This window comes from Orbicella faveolata, unplaced genomic scaffold (assembly GCF_042242905.1).
Source record: "Orbicella faveolata isolate gen_17 unplaced genomic scaffold, um_ofav_v1 contig_35, whole genome shotgun sequence".
NCBI lineage: Eukaryota > Metazoa > Cnidaria > Anthozoa > Scleractinia > Merulinidae > Orbicella > Orbicella faveolata.
Genome location: NW_028301564.1, coordinates 26,358,503 through 26,375,000, shown reverse-complemented (window position 1 = coordinate 26,375,000; position 16,498 = coordinate 26,358,503). Strand labels below are relative to the sequence as shown.

The following is a 16,498-nucleotide window of genomic DNA, read 5'->3' as shown; positions in this document are numbered from 1 at the left end:
GCTCAGTTGTAACCACATACAATTCCTATAAAATACTTTATTTTTGTTAAAATCTGTCAGAGCTAATCTAATATATTTAGAAGAATGACAAATTACAGAATATTGGAAAAACCGTCTGAATGACCTTGACTTTTTACCAGTTCAAAATGTCAGGCAATATCATTTCCATGATGCGGCAAAGTATGAAAATATATCTGCCTGCCATTAGATGAGATGTTGCCATGGTAATGGCCTTAATCCAAAAATTGACAACCAAAAAATAAGCCTTATTCTAACAGTACCCATACTGGTAAATCTCTACAGGGAAATCTTTAAGAGAAATTAACTAAGTTTCCTTTTCTAACTCGCGCTCTATAGGGAGGGTGCTCGTAAATACTCTAGTGAGCCACCTTAAAATACTGCAAAAAGCATGAACAAGGAAGCCATTAGAGCGCGCGTAATTGACGTGCGGATGGCGTAGATATCCAGTTACAAAAAGTTGTAACTGTATACCTGCAATTGGACTTTCATGTGATAGCGCGCCGATCACGTAACAAATAGTAATCATAATGTTCATATAACAATTCTCTTTTTGGGTACAGGAGGAGGAAGAATGAGACTGTGATGAATGAAAGGACACTTCAGTTACTTGTAACCTGACTATGACTTGGACAACTACTTTAAAGTTTGTGAAATAAATAAATTTGCCTTTTCTTCACTGTGTAGTTTATCCACTACTTATATTTTAAATCGGTAGCCTGGGTAGCGTCTCGGACCCAATAAATTAACACCTTTAGAGAGATTCTCTTCTCGCCTTCAATTTTACGTCTCAAGAGTGAGCGTAGGTATTCTTATGCGAAGGTTTAAAGGCTTAAAGTTTATTGATAAATGCAATCTTATATCGTTGATCACTCTCTTAATAAAACGCCATGTTTATAAACATCCTGTCTTTAAAATCTAATGATAGTATTTATTTTACTACGTCTTTTTTAGCTTTTTTAGACGTTGTTTTTCTGAATAGGCTGAGACAACTAGCAACTGACAATAGACAACTGACATGAGCAGCTTTTAACTCATCCTTAATTGACATTATACAGACCATCTATTTCACTGTCGAGTCTAAGGTATCATATTTGTTTAGCCTGCATCCAATCAAAGAAAGGTTGTGCTAATTTATTCCGAGCTCCTACTGCTTCCACCATCTTTTAATTCTCGGCGACTTTTTACTGTTTTCATTCCGATTAAAATAATCATGATCACTAGGGACTAGTCTAAATCCAAAGTGAATTGCTTATCTAGTCTTCAGCTACAGCCGTGACCAATTTATATAATATCAGAGGTCTAAATAACTGTTATGGTCTTCAGTTGATAATTGTCTTCTTATTAACAGTTGAGTAAACACCACTAACAAATATTTGCTAGGTATGACATCAAATATCAGGTGGTTCCAAGCTTTGAGCATTTAAATGTCAATAAATCAATTCCCACTCGGTAGCTTAGGGTTTCTGGATTAAGACTTATTTATAACATTTATTTTTAAAAGATGTGATACCGATCAATTTTGATTGTTTTAAGAGTTTTTTAACACATTTTCACTTGTGTCTGATTTTTTTGGGAGCCCTAAGAGAATTTCCCAACCCAGAATCATTAGAAGTTCCTGTCTAAAATAAGCCATCTGCGTGCAAAGTATACACTTCATTTTTATGCCAAATAAAAACATTATAAGCTGCATTCTACTGGCTTAAGATCATTCGTGTAGACAGGACTGCCATTTGAAATCGTAATCGTCCTTTATTAATTTTATGCTATAAGATAGCTGCTTATTTTTTTAGCCGTATGGTTGTTATAGGGAGCTATTAATACCATATTTGTAAGCTTCAAAGTTAATGTGTTCTTCATCTCCTTTTTGGTATATTTGTTGTTTCTATTAGAACAATTTTCATTTCCGTAACTTATACCTCTCGTATCGTCGTTGGCAAAACTTGACATGAATATTAGTTGCGGCTTCAACGAACGACTGAACAGTGCGGCATCCATCGTTCTCTCATTGTGGTTCGCCTCCTCTGGTTTAGCAGCTGTCATTGGAAATGCAGTGGTACTGTGGTTATTCTACAAAAACCAGTCTTTACGAACAATTTCAAACCGATTTTTAGCCTCTTTGTGTGTGGCAGACTTCTTAGCAGGGCTTGTGGTGCACCCTATGTTTATAGCTATCAGAGTTTTCGCTCAGCCACAAAGAGGTAACATCTTGCTAGACGTTATTCACATGGTGCGGATTCACTTAACTGCCGCCACAGTATTTAACTTATCTTGTGTTTCTGTTGACCGATTTATTGCCATTCGCTTTCCTTTTCGTTATCAGGACATTATAACCAAGCAAAGATGTTGTGCAGTGATTATAATAGTGTGGTTAATCTCACTGTTTCTTCCTTTCTCCTGGATTTTGGTAAATGCGACGACCGCAGAAGAATTCTGGTTTTCTTTATCATTTATATTTTTTAAACTTCCAATAACTGTTGTCACTTTGTGCTATATTTGGATTTTCACAGTCGCCAGGAAACAAGCTAGCAGAATAAAAACGGAAAATCTTCAAAACTCGAACGAAATGAACACTCCTGTTCGTGTTATAAAAAATTACAAAGCTATCAAAACCATTGGTTTTGTGTTGGGTGTTTTTATTGTTTCATGGATGCCTTCTTTAGTGGTTTCAGTTGTTGAGTATGTTACAGCAAATGACAAATGTTTTCGAGATAAACTGCTTTACGTTGTGTGGCCCTGGATTGTGGCAGTGGGTTTGACATCATCAGCGATCAACCCGTGGATATACTACTTCCGCAATGAAGAGTTTCGCGAAGCCTTGCGCCGCTGCTTCCATTGGTTTCCTTTGAACGTTACACCAGAATTTCCATTAGAACGAAACCGGAATCAGAGAATGTGAGGTCAGAGGGGCAGCATTGCTCTGAATATCTTTGAAGACACAAATCAAACTGTAGTCATCATCGCCGAGTCAGGATGTATACACTCGCTAACTCTCCATCTCTATAACAGGATGATTTTGAAACTTTTAAGGACATTTAAAATCATTTTATCTTTTTCAGTTTGTTATTATTTTGCTGCACAATAAGTTAAAATAACTTTACAAATATCAAATCAATGAGACAAGAAAGCCCACGGAAGCTAAAAGGCTTATGTGAAGGACTGACCTGACCTTTGGAGTGATCCAAGACTCACTAGCAGGACGGTTTCATCTAACTATGTACATAATTAAATGTTTTCTAACAGACAAAAATGGTCATTATGTAGCATAAAAAATAAAAAATATCAAGCTCTTTCTTGTGTAAAAAGCTCAGCTTAAGACTTATTAAAGTTTGGTTCAGTGTAACAATTACAGGTATTAGTTTGTGAAGAACTGGGTTGCGTCAGCGCCAAACGAAACACATCAAGTATAAAGGTAACTTAATGAACCGCCTTAACGGGTTATTTTACAAGGCTGACGTCCGAGGAAGTAGCCTTTCTCTCAGTAGCGTGACCTGTGATTCTTTCTTTTCTCTCTCTGTTGCTCGATCTATGACAACCCAGTCAATCTGAGTTCTTAGCTACCCTATCAATGTTGACAAGCCCCAAGAACTCCCAAGCAGCTGGCTGCCTCAGGCTGCTAATGCTTGAGCTCAATCTCCTGTTTCTTTCAGTTTTCTTCACGGTATAAAACGCACCAAGGAGCCTTGGTCGAGCCTCTTCTTTATCGCCAAGGCCCCGCGTTTTCAAAAGATGAATGAGACACTGCATAAATTATCATTAATTATATTGATCATTAGGGAATGGGAACAAAATAATCCAATGCAATAGTGAAGAGCGAGGATCGTCCTGAGAGATTCAAAGGGAGCTTAAGCAAACCACAACGAAAATTAAACATCAACGAGAACGTCACCGAACAGAAGATGAAATGAGCAGAACAATATATAAATGGCTATGCTATGCGCGTGCGTTTTGTATCTTGGTATTTTTCGCATCTTCTTTTGGAATCGAAGGCTGCCGTTACTTATTTAACCAGAGCCGGTATTTAGACCAATAGGTCAACTGAACAGATTTACACAATCGCGATTTTCAATCTATCTTTTACTATACAAGGCGTCGTCCTCGGCGTCGCCGTCGTCATTGCTAAAGGTTCTTAATGAGGCATCCTCGTTTCCAGGGTGTTTTCCCCTGGGAAAGAGGTTGCTTATAAGGACCGAGGGAAGCAGCTATAACAAAAGACCAATGGTATCGAGCTTCATTAATAAAAGATTTCTTACAGTACTGAAAATAAAATGGAGAAAAAAATCCTATAACACGGACTGAAATGATACCTTAAGTTCAACGGCGCAATTCTGATTTGAGCTGCCATTTATTTGTTTGTTTGTTTGTTGTTGTTGTTGTTGTTGTTTTTTTTACGTTTTAAATTCGTTAATTTATTTCACTCACTTATTTATCGTTTTCTTTTTTCTCTAATTTTGTCTCCTTATTGTATCTACACCCTTAAGCCTTACTGCCAACCAACTTCTTTATGTAAATACTATTTCATTTCACTCCGTTCAATTAGCTTTTAAGTTATTCTGGGTGAATTTACCTAATTTTCTGTTTTAATTTTCTTTTTTTTGTAACCAAGAGTTTTTTTTTTATTTTGGTAATAAAGTGTGTGTTGTTTCGGATAATATAAACACTTCCGTGTTGTTAGGCCATCGTAGCTTGATTAAGAATGTAATGCAAACAAAGGTTGTTTGTTTAAAAGAGTAAATTATAAAACTACAAGAAAACCACACAGGATCATTCGGGACAGTGTCCGGTCGAATATTTGACAGTCAATAAAACGATCTGATTGGTTTATATTTTAGTTATTGACCCTCCGAAGTAACTTAGTCCATCATATTATTAACAGTTACTGGACGAGGTTGGGCAAAATATCGTGATTTGACGCCTACTGCCAAATCACGATATTTTGCGAGAGCCGAGTTCGTAAATATATTTTATCATTCGATCACGAAGTTTGTTTTCGTATTTAAATCACTCTCTGACAGCTCAGTGATCTGCCATTCTGAACGCAAGAACCTGGTTACAATTACGCATGAGCAGAATATTATTTGCAACATGGACGGTATTAAGCAATAGCGGACCATTATTTGTAGGCAGTCATTTGCAGGTCGCGTAGTGGGCTCTCAGCCAGTGAAAAGGAAGAGAAAATGCGTCGAATGATAATTAACAACTAGACCCTTCGTTCGCAAGGGCTACGGGTCAATAGCGCATGATATATAATCAAATGCCAGGTGTTGGGAAATTTTATCTAGCAATTATAACCCACTAAATAGTGATGTGATCAAGACAATGATTCAGAAAATAAACTACGGCACGACTTCTTAAACTGAGCCAATCGGGAGAAAGTTGAAAACAATGTATGGTGATTATTTTCGTTAACAGACCAATGATTCTACAGGTTCCATGCGATAGCTCCAGAAATTGCTTTCTAAAAATAATCAGCAAGCTTTTTGGGGGGTTTACTAAGTTTAAAAAAAAAGTACATTGAATATTTATTTCTTTTCTCAGTAACAGCGATGTAGAAAAAAATGGCAAACTTAGTCAGATTCTTTAGAATTATTCTCTGAATGTTATTATTTTAGTTAACTTATCAAACATGAATGTGAACTGCCTCAACGAGCGACTGAGCAATGCTTCATCCATCGTTCTCTCATTGTGGTTCGCCTCCTCTGGTTTAGCAGCTGTCATTGGAAATGCAGTGGTGCTGTGGTTGTTCTACAAAAACGAGTCTTTACGAACAATTTCAAACCGATTTTTAGCCTCGTTGTGCGTAGCAGACTTTCTAGTAGGGCTTGTTATAGACCCTGTCTGGATAGCCATACGATTTTCCACTCAACCTCCAAGAACTCACATTTTGAAACAAGTTATAAACTTGCTATGGATTCACACAACTGCCGCCACAGTATTTAACTTATGTTGTGTTTCTGTTGACCGATTTATTGCCATTCGCTTTCCTTTTCGTTATCAGAACATTATAACCAAGAAAAGATGTTACGCAGTGATTATGATGGTGTGGTTGATCTCACTGTTTCTTCCTTGCTCCAGGATTTTGGTAGATAATCAGACCAACGTTGAAAAACTGTGGTTTTCCGTAACATTTATAGTTTTCGTTCTTCCATTAACTGTTGTCACTTTGTGCTATTTCTGGATTTTTGAAGCCGCTAAAAAACAATCTAGAAGAATACGAAGGGAAAGTCATCAAAACTCCAACGAAAACAATATTCCACAAAACACACAAAATTACAAAGCCATCAAAACTACTGGTTTTGTATTGGGTGTTTTTATTGTTTCATGGATGCCTTCTTTAGTGGTTTCAGTTGTGGATTATGTGACAGCAGGCGACAAGTGCGTTGATCATAAACTGGTCTATGTTGTGTGGCCCTGGATCGAGGCAATCGCGCTTACATCATCAGCGATCAACCCGTGGATTTACTGTTTCCGAAATGGAGAGTTACGAGATACATTACGCCTCAATTGTCATCTGTGTTCATGTCTTAACTCAAGGGATCCAGCAGATCGCGGTCTGGAATCAAATATACGAATGCTGTGGTTTCTGCAGTGATTTGAGGCTTTTTAGAAAGCGGTGTCGCCATCTCACATGAGCTAGCTCGCGTCGTGCCACACCAAACCGATAACTTTACATAATTGAATCTCCTACATAAAGCTCCGGTCCTTTTACATTAAATAGCTCGTACAGGTGATCTAGTGTACAGTTAAAGTTTTCTGAACTGATTCGGAGTTGTAGTAATGAACTTGGACCTTTTAAGCTAACAGCAGAATGCTTGGTTAGTTTTGATACCCAAGAATTTCATACTAGAGCAATGTTCGTTATCTGCTGAGTTTTCTTTCCTTTTTCATGAAAGTACAAGTATAAAGCAAGACTACAAAAATTACTCCAAATACTAGTATCATCCCTATAAGCAAGACAAAACCATTAAACTGTGTAGCATTTCTAAGGGGCTAAAGGGTAGCCCAGGAGCAGTACCAGTTGTCGCTAGATTTGTCTTGATACAAATGCAGTACTGATTGCACGACACACAGGTATTCCTATGCCAAGGTTTAAAGGTTTGAAAGTTATAAATGCAATCTTACATCGTTGATCACTCCTTCAATAAAACGCCATATGTTTATAAACATTCTGTCCTTGAAATCCGGAACGATAGCATTTATTTTACTTTGTTTTTTAGTTTTTGTTGACGTTGTGTTTTTTTAAGAGGCTGGACAACTGACAATTGACAACTGAAATGACAACTGACAATGGACAACTGACATGAACAGTTTTTCACTCATCCTAAAAATTGAATACAGACTCTTTCACTGTCTGTAAGGCATCATGGAAGGTATTACTTAGCCTGCATCCAATCAAAGAAAGGCTGAGTTAATTGATTCCCAACTTCATCTGTACCCATCTTCTTTTAAACTCTAGTTCTTGATGAATTGTTACTATTCAGATTAAGGGCCCATTAACCGATTCATTGGAAGCCCTAAAAGAATTTCTTAACCCAGAATCATTAGAAATTCTTCCTGTCTAAAATAAGCCATCTGCGTGCAAAGTATGTATTCCATTTTTATGCAAAATAAAAACATCCAATTAGCTGCATTCTACTGGCTTAAGATCATTCGTGTAGACAGGACTACCATTTGAAATAGTAATCTTCATTTATTAATTGTATACTATAGATAGCTGCTTATTTAGCCGTATGTTTGTTATAGGGAGCTATCAATAACATTTTTGGAAGCCCTAAAAGAATTTCTTAACCTAGAATCATTAGAAGTTCCTGTCTAAAATAACCCATCTGCGTGCAAAGTATACATTTCATTTTTATACGAAATAAATGCATCCGATTACCTGCATTCTACTGGCTTAAGATCATTCGTACAGAAAGGTCTAGCACTTAAACTCCGAACACCTTTCATTTAAGTTACACTTCTCTTGTCGTCGTTAGCAAACTTAACAGTAACATGAATGTTAGCGGCTGTTTCAACAAGCGACTGAGTAGTGCGGCATCCATCGTTCTGTCACTGTGGTTCACCTCCTCTGGTTTAGCAGCTGTCATAGGAAATGCAGTGGTGCTGTGGTTGTTCTGCAAAAACGAGTCTTTACGAACAATTTCAAACCGGTTTTTAGCCTCGTTGTGCGTAGCAGACTTTCTAGTAGGGCTTGTTATAGACCCTGTCTGGATAGCCATACGATTTGCCACTCAGCCTCAAAGAGCTCACATTTATTGAAACAAGTTATAAACTTGCTGTGGATTCACACAACTGCTGCTACAGTGTTCAACTTATGTTGTGTTTCTGTTGACCGATTTATTGCCATTCGCTTTCCTTTTCGTTATCAAGACATCATAACCAAGAAAAGATGTTACGCAGTGATTACAATGGTGTGGTTGATCTCACTGTTTCTTCCTTTCTCCAGGATTTTGGTAGATAATCAGACCAATGTTGAAAAACTGTGGTTTTCCTTAACATTTATAGTTTTCGTTCTTCCATTAACTGTTGTCACTTTGTGCTATTTCTGGATTTTTAAAGCCGCTAAAAAACAATCTAGAAGGGAAAGTCATCACAACTTCGATGAAAACAATACCCCACAAAACACCCAAAATTACAAAGCCATCAAAACCATTGGTTTTGTGTTGGGTGTTTTTATCGTTTCATGGATGCCTTCTTTAGTGGTTTCAGTTGTGGATTATGTGACAGCAGGCGACAAGTGCGTTGATCATAAACTGGTCTATGTTGTGTGGCCCTGGATTGAGGCAATCGCGTTGACATCATCAGCGATCAACCCGTGGATTTACTGTTTCCGAAATGGAGAGTTTCGAGATACATTACGCCTCAATTGTCATCTGTGTTCATGTCTTAACTCAAAAGATCCAGCAGATCGCGGTCTGGAACTGAATTAAATACGAGTAAACATTCTAGCTCTGGGGTTCATCCTAGCCAGACATTGTGTACCTCAAACTGCCGCTTATAAGCCCTGGGTTTATACAACTTAGTAAAAGTTTTTAGATGGGCTTCTAAACGGAGGGGTTATATCCAAGGAGACTTAGAACAGGGATATAAAAAAAAAACATTTCGAAACGAGCTATTGCTGCACATGTTGATCGAAATAGATCAGTTTCATTTACTGGTAATTATGCTTTAAAACGTCATAATGATACGAATTGAAAACAAGGAAGGCTAGATGCTAGAAGAGGGCTTATATCCGGGGGGGCTTATAACCGGATGCATTTTTTAGTTTACAGATAAATGGTCCTATAACCGGTATGAGTTACAGGTTCCGGTATAAGTTCCGGGTACTTGTGTTTAGAGTCAGGGAAAATTCGCCTCAGTTAAAACGCCTGTCTCTCAATCTCTGGCACAGGATTCAAACGATATTACACTTCTCGTATGTAAATTAAATAAATGATTCATTTCAAAATCCAGCTATATTTTAATGACTTGTGTTGCATGCTAATGTTCTTGAAATAAGAAGGAACTTTTGTTTGATTTACGTGGGGTACAAGAAACTTGCAAGATGATTTTATCATGTTTTTTTTTTAATTAATTAAAAAGCACCTCTCGCAATTATTAGAACGACAAACACGAAAAAATACATTCATGAACTGTCCATATTCCACAATTCAGATCACTCAGGGGGCCAAAACGTTTATCCCTGAATTTTTTTCCAGATAATTAATTTGCCATGCATTTACGTTTTCTGTGATAAGCCAACCAATCAAATTTTTAGCCTTGCCATCCGATTGACTAAAGAACGGGCCTCATTTTCCATTCATCGATATGGGTAATAGTTCCACGAATGAGAAGTTTAATGATTTCTTTTAGAAATAATTCCAAACGTTGTCGGTTAAAGAAATAATTTTTAGGTTAAATACGTGATTTAATTAACTGACTCACTTCTTGAATAAAACCAGAAGGCTGGAATTTCTATAAAACACCTTGTTTTAACCAGCCCCGTCAGTAAGATTCATATTCACACAAAACCGTTCATTTTCCGTCTCATTTTGATTTAAAGTTTTGGCTTCGTTTTCACTTATTTCCAGTGGAACAACCTAGCAACCAGATCTTGCCTTTCCGAACCAACTTTAGCAAGTCCAGAATTAAATGACGTAACCCATTCCCAGACTTCGGTCGTGTTCTATTGGGATCAACCGTTTCAACCGCAACCGGTTTGGGATACGGTCAACGTTTCTCAATAGGATATTTTTCCAACCGTTTTCGGTTCAAACGCGGTAACTCCTGGGAATACTCGTTACGCAAGCTACAATCACGCGACATAATCACGCAAATGCTTTTTCAACAGTTTCAACAGTGGTTTGAGGCCGGTTGCAAAAGTTGTTCAACCAAACCCGGCCACCAAAAACGGCTTCGCCCCCAATCGGAACGCGAAAAAACCCAACCAACCCTACTAACCAGAAACGGTTGATCCTAAAAGAACACAACCTTCAACTGGTTCTTCATGTGCTGTCACAAGAGCAAAAGTCCATTCTTTGGACTACATAGCCTGCGAACAGGCTCCCGGCGAGGACGGAAAAAAATTTCAGAGAGCGCGAAACAGAAGAATTCGGAGAGCAAAGCGATCGGGGCGGGGACAGGGCTCACTGGGAGCCTGTTCGCAGGCTATGGACTACGCTGACGTGCATCACCAGTCCCCTGATCACGTGAGAATTCGTCAGAACCTCGATCACAAAGAGAGAGGTTTTCGCACTTCGCCTACAACTGCAAAAAATCAGTATGTCTGATTCCCCTAAAAATACTCAACCGGTGAGCCTAGCTGTAAGCCCATTGTTTCGTACCTTCTGGGTAATAAAAATAACGTTTTCGGTTTGAACGCGGCGCCTACATACAAAATAAAACTTTTGGGTCTCTTCCAGACCTCACTTTTTAGACAAAAATGCATCCAGTCAAAATTTTGTGACTTTTTGATGTTAAATTTTATGGTATCAGCTTGTACTAGTTTAATTCGTACCTCACAGAATGTCTCCCCAAATTTTACTTATATTATATTTGATGCTCCTTGGCCGATCCTGTCAACCATCATAAAGTGATGGTCAGTTCCGTAGATATTATGAAATACCTTAAAACCTGATCAAATCTCAGAATAGCTGATTATATTAACCTGTGAATTGTGAAAAACTGTTTCACTTAAGCCGCCGACAAGTTATTTCACAGTTGTAGCCAAATGCCAGGTGTTTCGAGTTTTTATTCAGCCAGCATCACGAAACAGCCGCAGATATAAATCAAAATGCGACTATTTGAGTCGAGTCACTTCAAAACAGTGAAGTCGACCAATTATATCGTTAATTCAGAACAATGGACGGGGATACTTTTCCTAGACAGGCCAATGGCTTTAAAGAAACTGCTTTCTATAAAACAACAAGTCATGTCAGTGTTATGATTGTTTGTTCACCTTATGGAAAACGAATATTTCTATCTTGCATTTAAATCTATCTGTAGGAGTAGCGTTCGTAACATTGACAAACTTCAACCACTTCTGGCTTTTCTTTGTCGCGGACTAACTCAACATGAACATCAGCTGTCTTAACGAGCGACTGAGCATTGCGGCATCCAGCATTCTCTCGCTATGGCTCTTCTTGTCTGGTTTAGCAGCTGCCATTGGAAATGCAGTGGTGCTGTGGTTATTTTACAAAAACAAGTCTTTACGAACAATCTCAAACCGATTTTTAGCCTCGTTGTGTGTAGCAGACTTTCTAGTGGGGCTTGTTATAGACCCTGTCTGGATAGCCATACGATTTGCCACTCAGCCTCAAAGAGCTCACATTTTAAAGCAAGTTATAAACTTGCTGTGGATTCACTCAACTGCCGCCACAGTATTTAACTTATGTTGTGTTTCGGTTGACCGATTTATTGCCATTCGCTTTCCTTTTCGTTATCAGAACATCATAACCAAGCAAAGATGTTACGCAGTGATTATAATGGTGTGGTTGATCTCACTGTTTCTTCCTTTCTCCAGGACTTTGGTAGGTAATCGGACCAATGTTGAAAGCCTGTGGTTTTCTTTAACATTTATTACTCTCGTACTTCCAATAACTGTTGTCACTTTGTGCTATTTTTCCATTTTTAAAGCCGCCAGAAAACAAGCTAGCACAATAAAAAGCGGGGGAAATCATCAAAACTCCAACGAAAAGAACGCTCCTGCTTGTGCTATGCAAAATTACAAAGCTATTAAAACCATTGGTATAGTGTTGGGTGTTTTTATTGTTTCATGGATGCCTTCTATAGTGGTTTCAGTTGTGGATTATGTTACAGCAAGTGACAAGTGCGTTGATCATAAACTGGCGTATGTTGTGTGGCCCTGGATTGAGGCAATCGCGTTTACATCATCGACGATCAACCCGTGGATTTACTGTTTCCGAAATGGAGAGTTTCGAAATTCTTTACGCCTCAATTGTCATCGCTGTTCATGTCTTTATTCAAGAGATCCAGTAGATCTCAGTCTAAAATCAGATACGAGTAAAATTTCTTGCGCTAGGGTCCATGCTAGCCAGGAATTATATGCGAGACAAAGTTCTGATACTTTAATGTATTTGGTGTCTATAGGTTAAATGGGAAGATTCGTCTTAGTTAGAAAAAAAAATTCCTATCTCTTAATTTCCGGCACAGGATTCAAACGATTTTGTACGTCTTGTATGTAAATTAAATAAATGATTCATTTCAATTCTCTTCCTCTAAAACTAGCATGTTTTAATGACATATGTTGTACGTTGATGTCGGTTGAAATAACAACGAAGTTCTAGTTGAGTTAGGTGGGTACAAGATGCTCGCACAAAGATCATGTTTCTCTGACCAATTAAGGCAAAGACATCGCTCGCAATTATTATCAAGACAAACGCGAGGAAACAGTTTTCATCCTAACAGCAAATTGTTTTCTTTTCTACAATGTTTTTGAAACGTAATTAGGCGAAAATCATTTCCGTGATAGCGAGTTTTAATAAGCTTCGCACTGCAATTTTGATTTTTGACCGCCAGGAATTGCCCTGAATTCAAATAGAAATCTGAGTTATTCCACATTGTGTTTGTTATGTGCAGATTAATTGAAAGATTCATTTCGTTTCAAATCCTTGTCAAGTTACCTATTCTCTCGATGACATGCGATGTGCACACAGTCGTATAGAGCGTTTGTCATAACATCAAAACCAAAGTAATTACTCTATCCAATCACAAAGGACACAGACAATACAGTGAACCAATCAAAGCTCAAACTAATTACATGTAGCTGACGCAAAGCGCGGGAAAATGTGCGCGAACGAGTCACCGTTGGTTTTGGTTTTACTTCTGATTAGATGAAAAAGTGGCGCAAGTTTTTTTAAGCTGGTCGTCATAGTAAGATATTTCAGAACAACAAGATAAGGTGTTTCAATACAATGAGCTTCAACAAATAAATCAGAATGTTCCTCTTTACAGAGCTAAACCCAAACATATAAAATTAACTCTTTACTCTCAGGATACGCCCTTGACTTCCATATCCTGTATATCAAGTTCAATATTTTAAAGTAATATAATATAAATGTAAATAAAAGAGAAAGGTTAAACCTCTTGTCGAAAAATTTAAGAACAGAAAATGGATGTAATTTTGTATCAGTGTCAGATTACTTAACTTGACTTTAATTTATTTGTTATCTTAGCTCTAGTTAATGAAAGAAGAAACATACATATTGTCACATATATTTACATGGAAGGTGAAAGAAAACTACAATGTAGACAATAGATCAGATAATATGTTATGCGGCTCACATTTATTTACACGAGCTTAGAGAGTCTGGTGTTTCAACTTTTATCAAGAGGTGACGAGAAAAACTGTTTCTTATTCCAAGTCTGGTTCACTGGTCGTTTGAGACGATTACAACTTTACAGCGTGTGACAAACTTACCGTAAGTTTATGGCACGAATTTCTGTCTTGCAGTAAAATCCTGCTGCAACCGGCTTGCTAGCCCGGTTGCCTAACGGTTCGAGATCGCTTGCCCACTCTTACCAGGGAGTTTAAGAAAACTTCGAGAGTAACGGCAACGGACACGTCGCTAAACAAAAGGTTTAATAAACAAGACAATGGCTGTGCATTATAATTCTTGGTACATTTCTTTGCAGGCCTCAGCAAAACAGCAAAGTGAACTGACCAAATTCTGCGTTGTGTGGAGAACGTGAACGACGACGGATATTTTTTAAGTTTCTATTCCAAATTTACCGCTGTGTTTCAGATTCAATTTCGTGATAGTTTTGACAGTGAGAAACAAACAAAACAACTGAAGCAATATCGAGAGTTTCGAAGGTAAAATCGTGTAAAATATAAATTCATCCCCAGTTTATCGACGTTGTCCGTGGCGTCGACGTTTTGGTCACTTAAACTCCCTACTCCCTCTTCGTGCGCGACTTCGGACCGTCTGAGTCTCTAAGATTTGCTGACGATTGTGTTGTATGGCAAATAAAATATCCCAGGATTTTAGACATGTTTTAGGAAGCAACGAGGGTCGTTTTCTCAACTGACCAAGTTTCTGATGAAAGTTGTTTGCTCGACGTTTGCATGACGCGAGCAGCACTCGCTTCCAAAGTCCTATACCACAACCTTCTGCTGTCTTAATCGATCAGAAACCCAATAAACCCCTTTCAGAACCATCTTGTAATCCTACCACTAAGTCCGTAGCTCTCCTGCCCTATGTGTGCTGAAGATATTGCTCCTTATACTAGTTTAGTTTATTTTGGTTCTTTTATTTCGAGAATTTTTCAGTGTGTATCGTATCAGTTTCAATTGAATTGTGCTCAGCACAATCTGGTCCACATTTTAATTTTGTTTGACATGCTAGAGTCCACATTGGCCTTCATGTTGATGTATTCAGTGTTATTATGTTTTAGTAAATCTTTATACTTGAGGGAATGCAGAAGTCACTGTATATAAAATTAATTGTTAAAATCTTTATTGAGCAAACTTGCACGAACACCTTATCCCGAAAGCTTCTGTACATGTGATACAGCTTAGAACATTAAATTAGAAGCTAAAATAGATTGACATGATTTCAAATGAAATTAATCTTTTGAGGTAATCGAAAAATGAGAGATGCACTCGAATATAATCTGGCTATCTAATTTCCTGGTGTTTATATTTGTAGTTTTAGATAGGTATTCATTTGATATGGTAGGTTCACATCGGCCCTTTCGCTGCCTTTGCTCAAACCTACATATCAAATAAATAACAAGTAAATGTCTTGGACCAACTAATCCCGCTCTTTACTTCTTGTTATAAATTGCTCTAGTCTAACGAAGAGAATAACTAGAGGGTGGCAAAGGGTTTTTGCGTTACGCGTGATCGCCCCAAAATTAGCAGCGTGATGCGTGATTGAGACCAAATTAGCCGCGTGACACGGAACAGGACATCATAACGTGATGCGTCATTTGCTATTTTACAAGTAGGTGATGCGTGATTTACCAATCATATTTCCGTGATAAGTGAACGTTCTTTCAACTAGAAGGATAGTATTCATTCAAAGTAAATAGTAAATAGAGTCTTAAAAAAATCATCAAATCGTGGCAGACGTGACACCATTTTCTGGTCTTTTTCATTCTTTTGTTGACCTCTGATGTCTTTGATCTTCGTGGATCTCATGGTACTATAGGTCCAAACAATTGTGATACAAGTTATAGGAATAGGTCAACTGAAGGGTCATTGAAAATAGTTAAACTTTGCACAAGGACTATGAGCTTCAGTGTTAGTTTTGTTCATTTTGTCGACCAATCATTTTTTGCAGTGCATCAGACCAAGAGTATATGTAACACACCATATACGAATCCGGCTATCGTATAAAAGGTCTGAACGAATTTCGACCAAAAAGGCTGAAACGATAACACACGTTAGAGTTTGTGTCATTTTATGCCGTTCTGGAAGACAGTTGTGTAAGCAACGAGAGACTACACAAAGGAAACGTTTGTGTGCCACTTAATGAAGTTCGTCATGAAGACCTAACTAAATTCAAAAGCCACGTTATAGCCTTTACACTGAGAGATAACTTGAACGTTGCTGCACAGATCTAGAAAAGGATTTGCAAGTGTAAAGCTTTGACACAAATATTGCCTGTATAGTAGAGCATGGCAAAGATGGCGTAGACGTCTTCTCAATTCGTATACAAGATCTCTGCCAACTTAGCCTGTGAACAAGCTCCCGATTGTGTTATAGGGGAATAATAAAAATGTTTAACAAAACGAGCGGCTTGTCGTTGTACACCTTAGATCTGGATTTCATGATTTTCCTTTAAGGTATGCGAATCACATACCCTGGTATTCGATAATAAATTGTATACCCAAGATCTGGATGTCATGAATTTCCTTTTGGGTATGTGAATCCCACACAGATAGTCTTTTAATAATAAATAACGTTCCAGGTTCCTTCTGATAAATCGGACAGTAAAAGTAAATAAATTAAAACTTTATTTATTCACTAGGAGCC

At 37.8% G+C, this 16,498-nt stretch overlaps 4 protein-coding genes and 1 pseudogene across 4 annotated transcripts in view; all 5 read left to right on the top strand.

Moving 5' to 3' along the window:
* The window catches only part of LOC110043462 (uncharacterized), a 6,210-nt gene extending 5,513 nt beyond the window's left edge, over positions 1-697 (top strand). The window contains exon 3 of the mRNA XM_089273129.1: positions 582-697. Coding sequence (XP_089129255.1) covers positions 582-596 — 15 coding nt within the window. The 3' untranslated portion in view covers positions 597-697. The remainder of the gene's footprint in view (positions 1-581) is intronic.
* Positions 698-994: 297 nt separating this feature from the next.
* On the top strand, positions 995-3,364 carry LOC149104048 (beta-1 adrenergic receptor-like). Its single transcript, XM_089273427.1, has one exon. The coding sequence runs from the start codon at positions 1,967-1,969 to the stop codon at positions 2,915-2,917; it is 951 nt and encodes a 316-aa protein (XP_089129553.1). The 5' UTR covers positions 995-1,966; the 3' UTR covers positions 2,918-3,364.
* A 2,280-nt stretch (positions 3,365-5,644) lies between these two features.
* Positions 5,645-6,610, top strand: LOC149104047 (beta-2 adrenergic receptor-like). The gene has a single exon (XM_089273805.1). It carries the CDS (start codon positions 5,645-5,647, stop codon positions 6,608-6,610), a length of 966 nt encoding a protein of 321 aa, XP_089129931.1.
* Positions 6,611-7,953: 1,343 nt separating this feature from the next.
* LOC110043390 (beta-2 adrenergic receptor-like) lies at positions 7,954-9,007 on the top strand (annotated as a pseudogene).
* A 2,506-nt stretch (positions 9,008-11,513) lies between these two features.
* On the top strand, positions 11,514-13,717 carry LOC110043388 (trace amine-associated receptor 9-like). Its single transcript, XM_020748841.2, has one exon. It carries the CDS (start codon positions 11,571-11,573, stop codon positions 12,609-12,611), a length of 1,041 nt encoding a protein of 346 aa, XP_020604500.2. The 5' UTR covers positions 11,514-11,570; the 3' UTR covers positions 12,612-13,717.
* The last annotated feature ends 2,781 nt before the right edge of the window (positions 13,718-16,498 follow it).

What these genes read in the sequence shown, in the direction of transcription:
- LOC149104048 (XM_089273427.1), top strand. Translation starts at nt 1,967, where the DNA reads ATGAATATTAGTTGCGGCTTCAACGAACGACTGAACAGTGCGGCATCC.
- LOC149104047 (XM_089273805.1), top strand. Translation starts at nt 5,645, where the DNA reads ATGAATGTGAACTGCCTCAACGAGCGACTGAGCAATGCTTCATCCATC.
- LOC110043388 (XM_020748841.2), top strand. Translation starts at nt 11,571, where the DNA reads ATGAACATCAGCTGTCTTAACGAGCGACTGAGCATTGCGGCATCCAGC.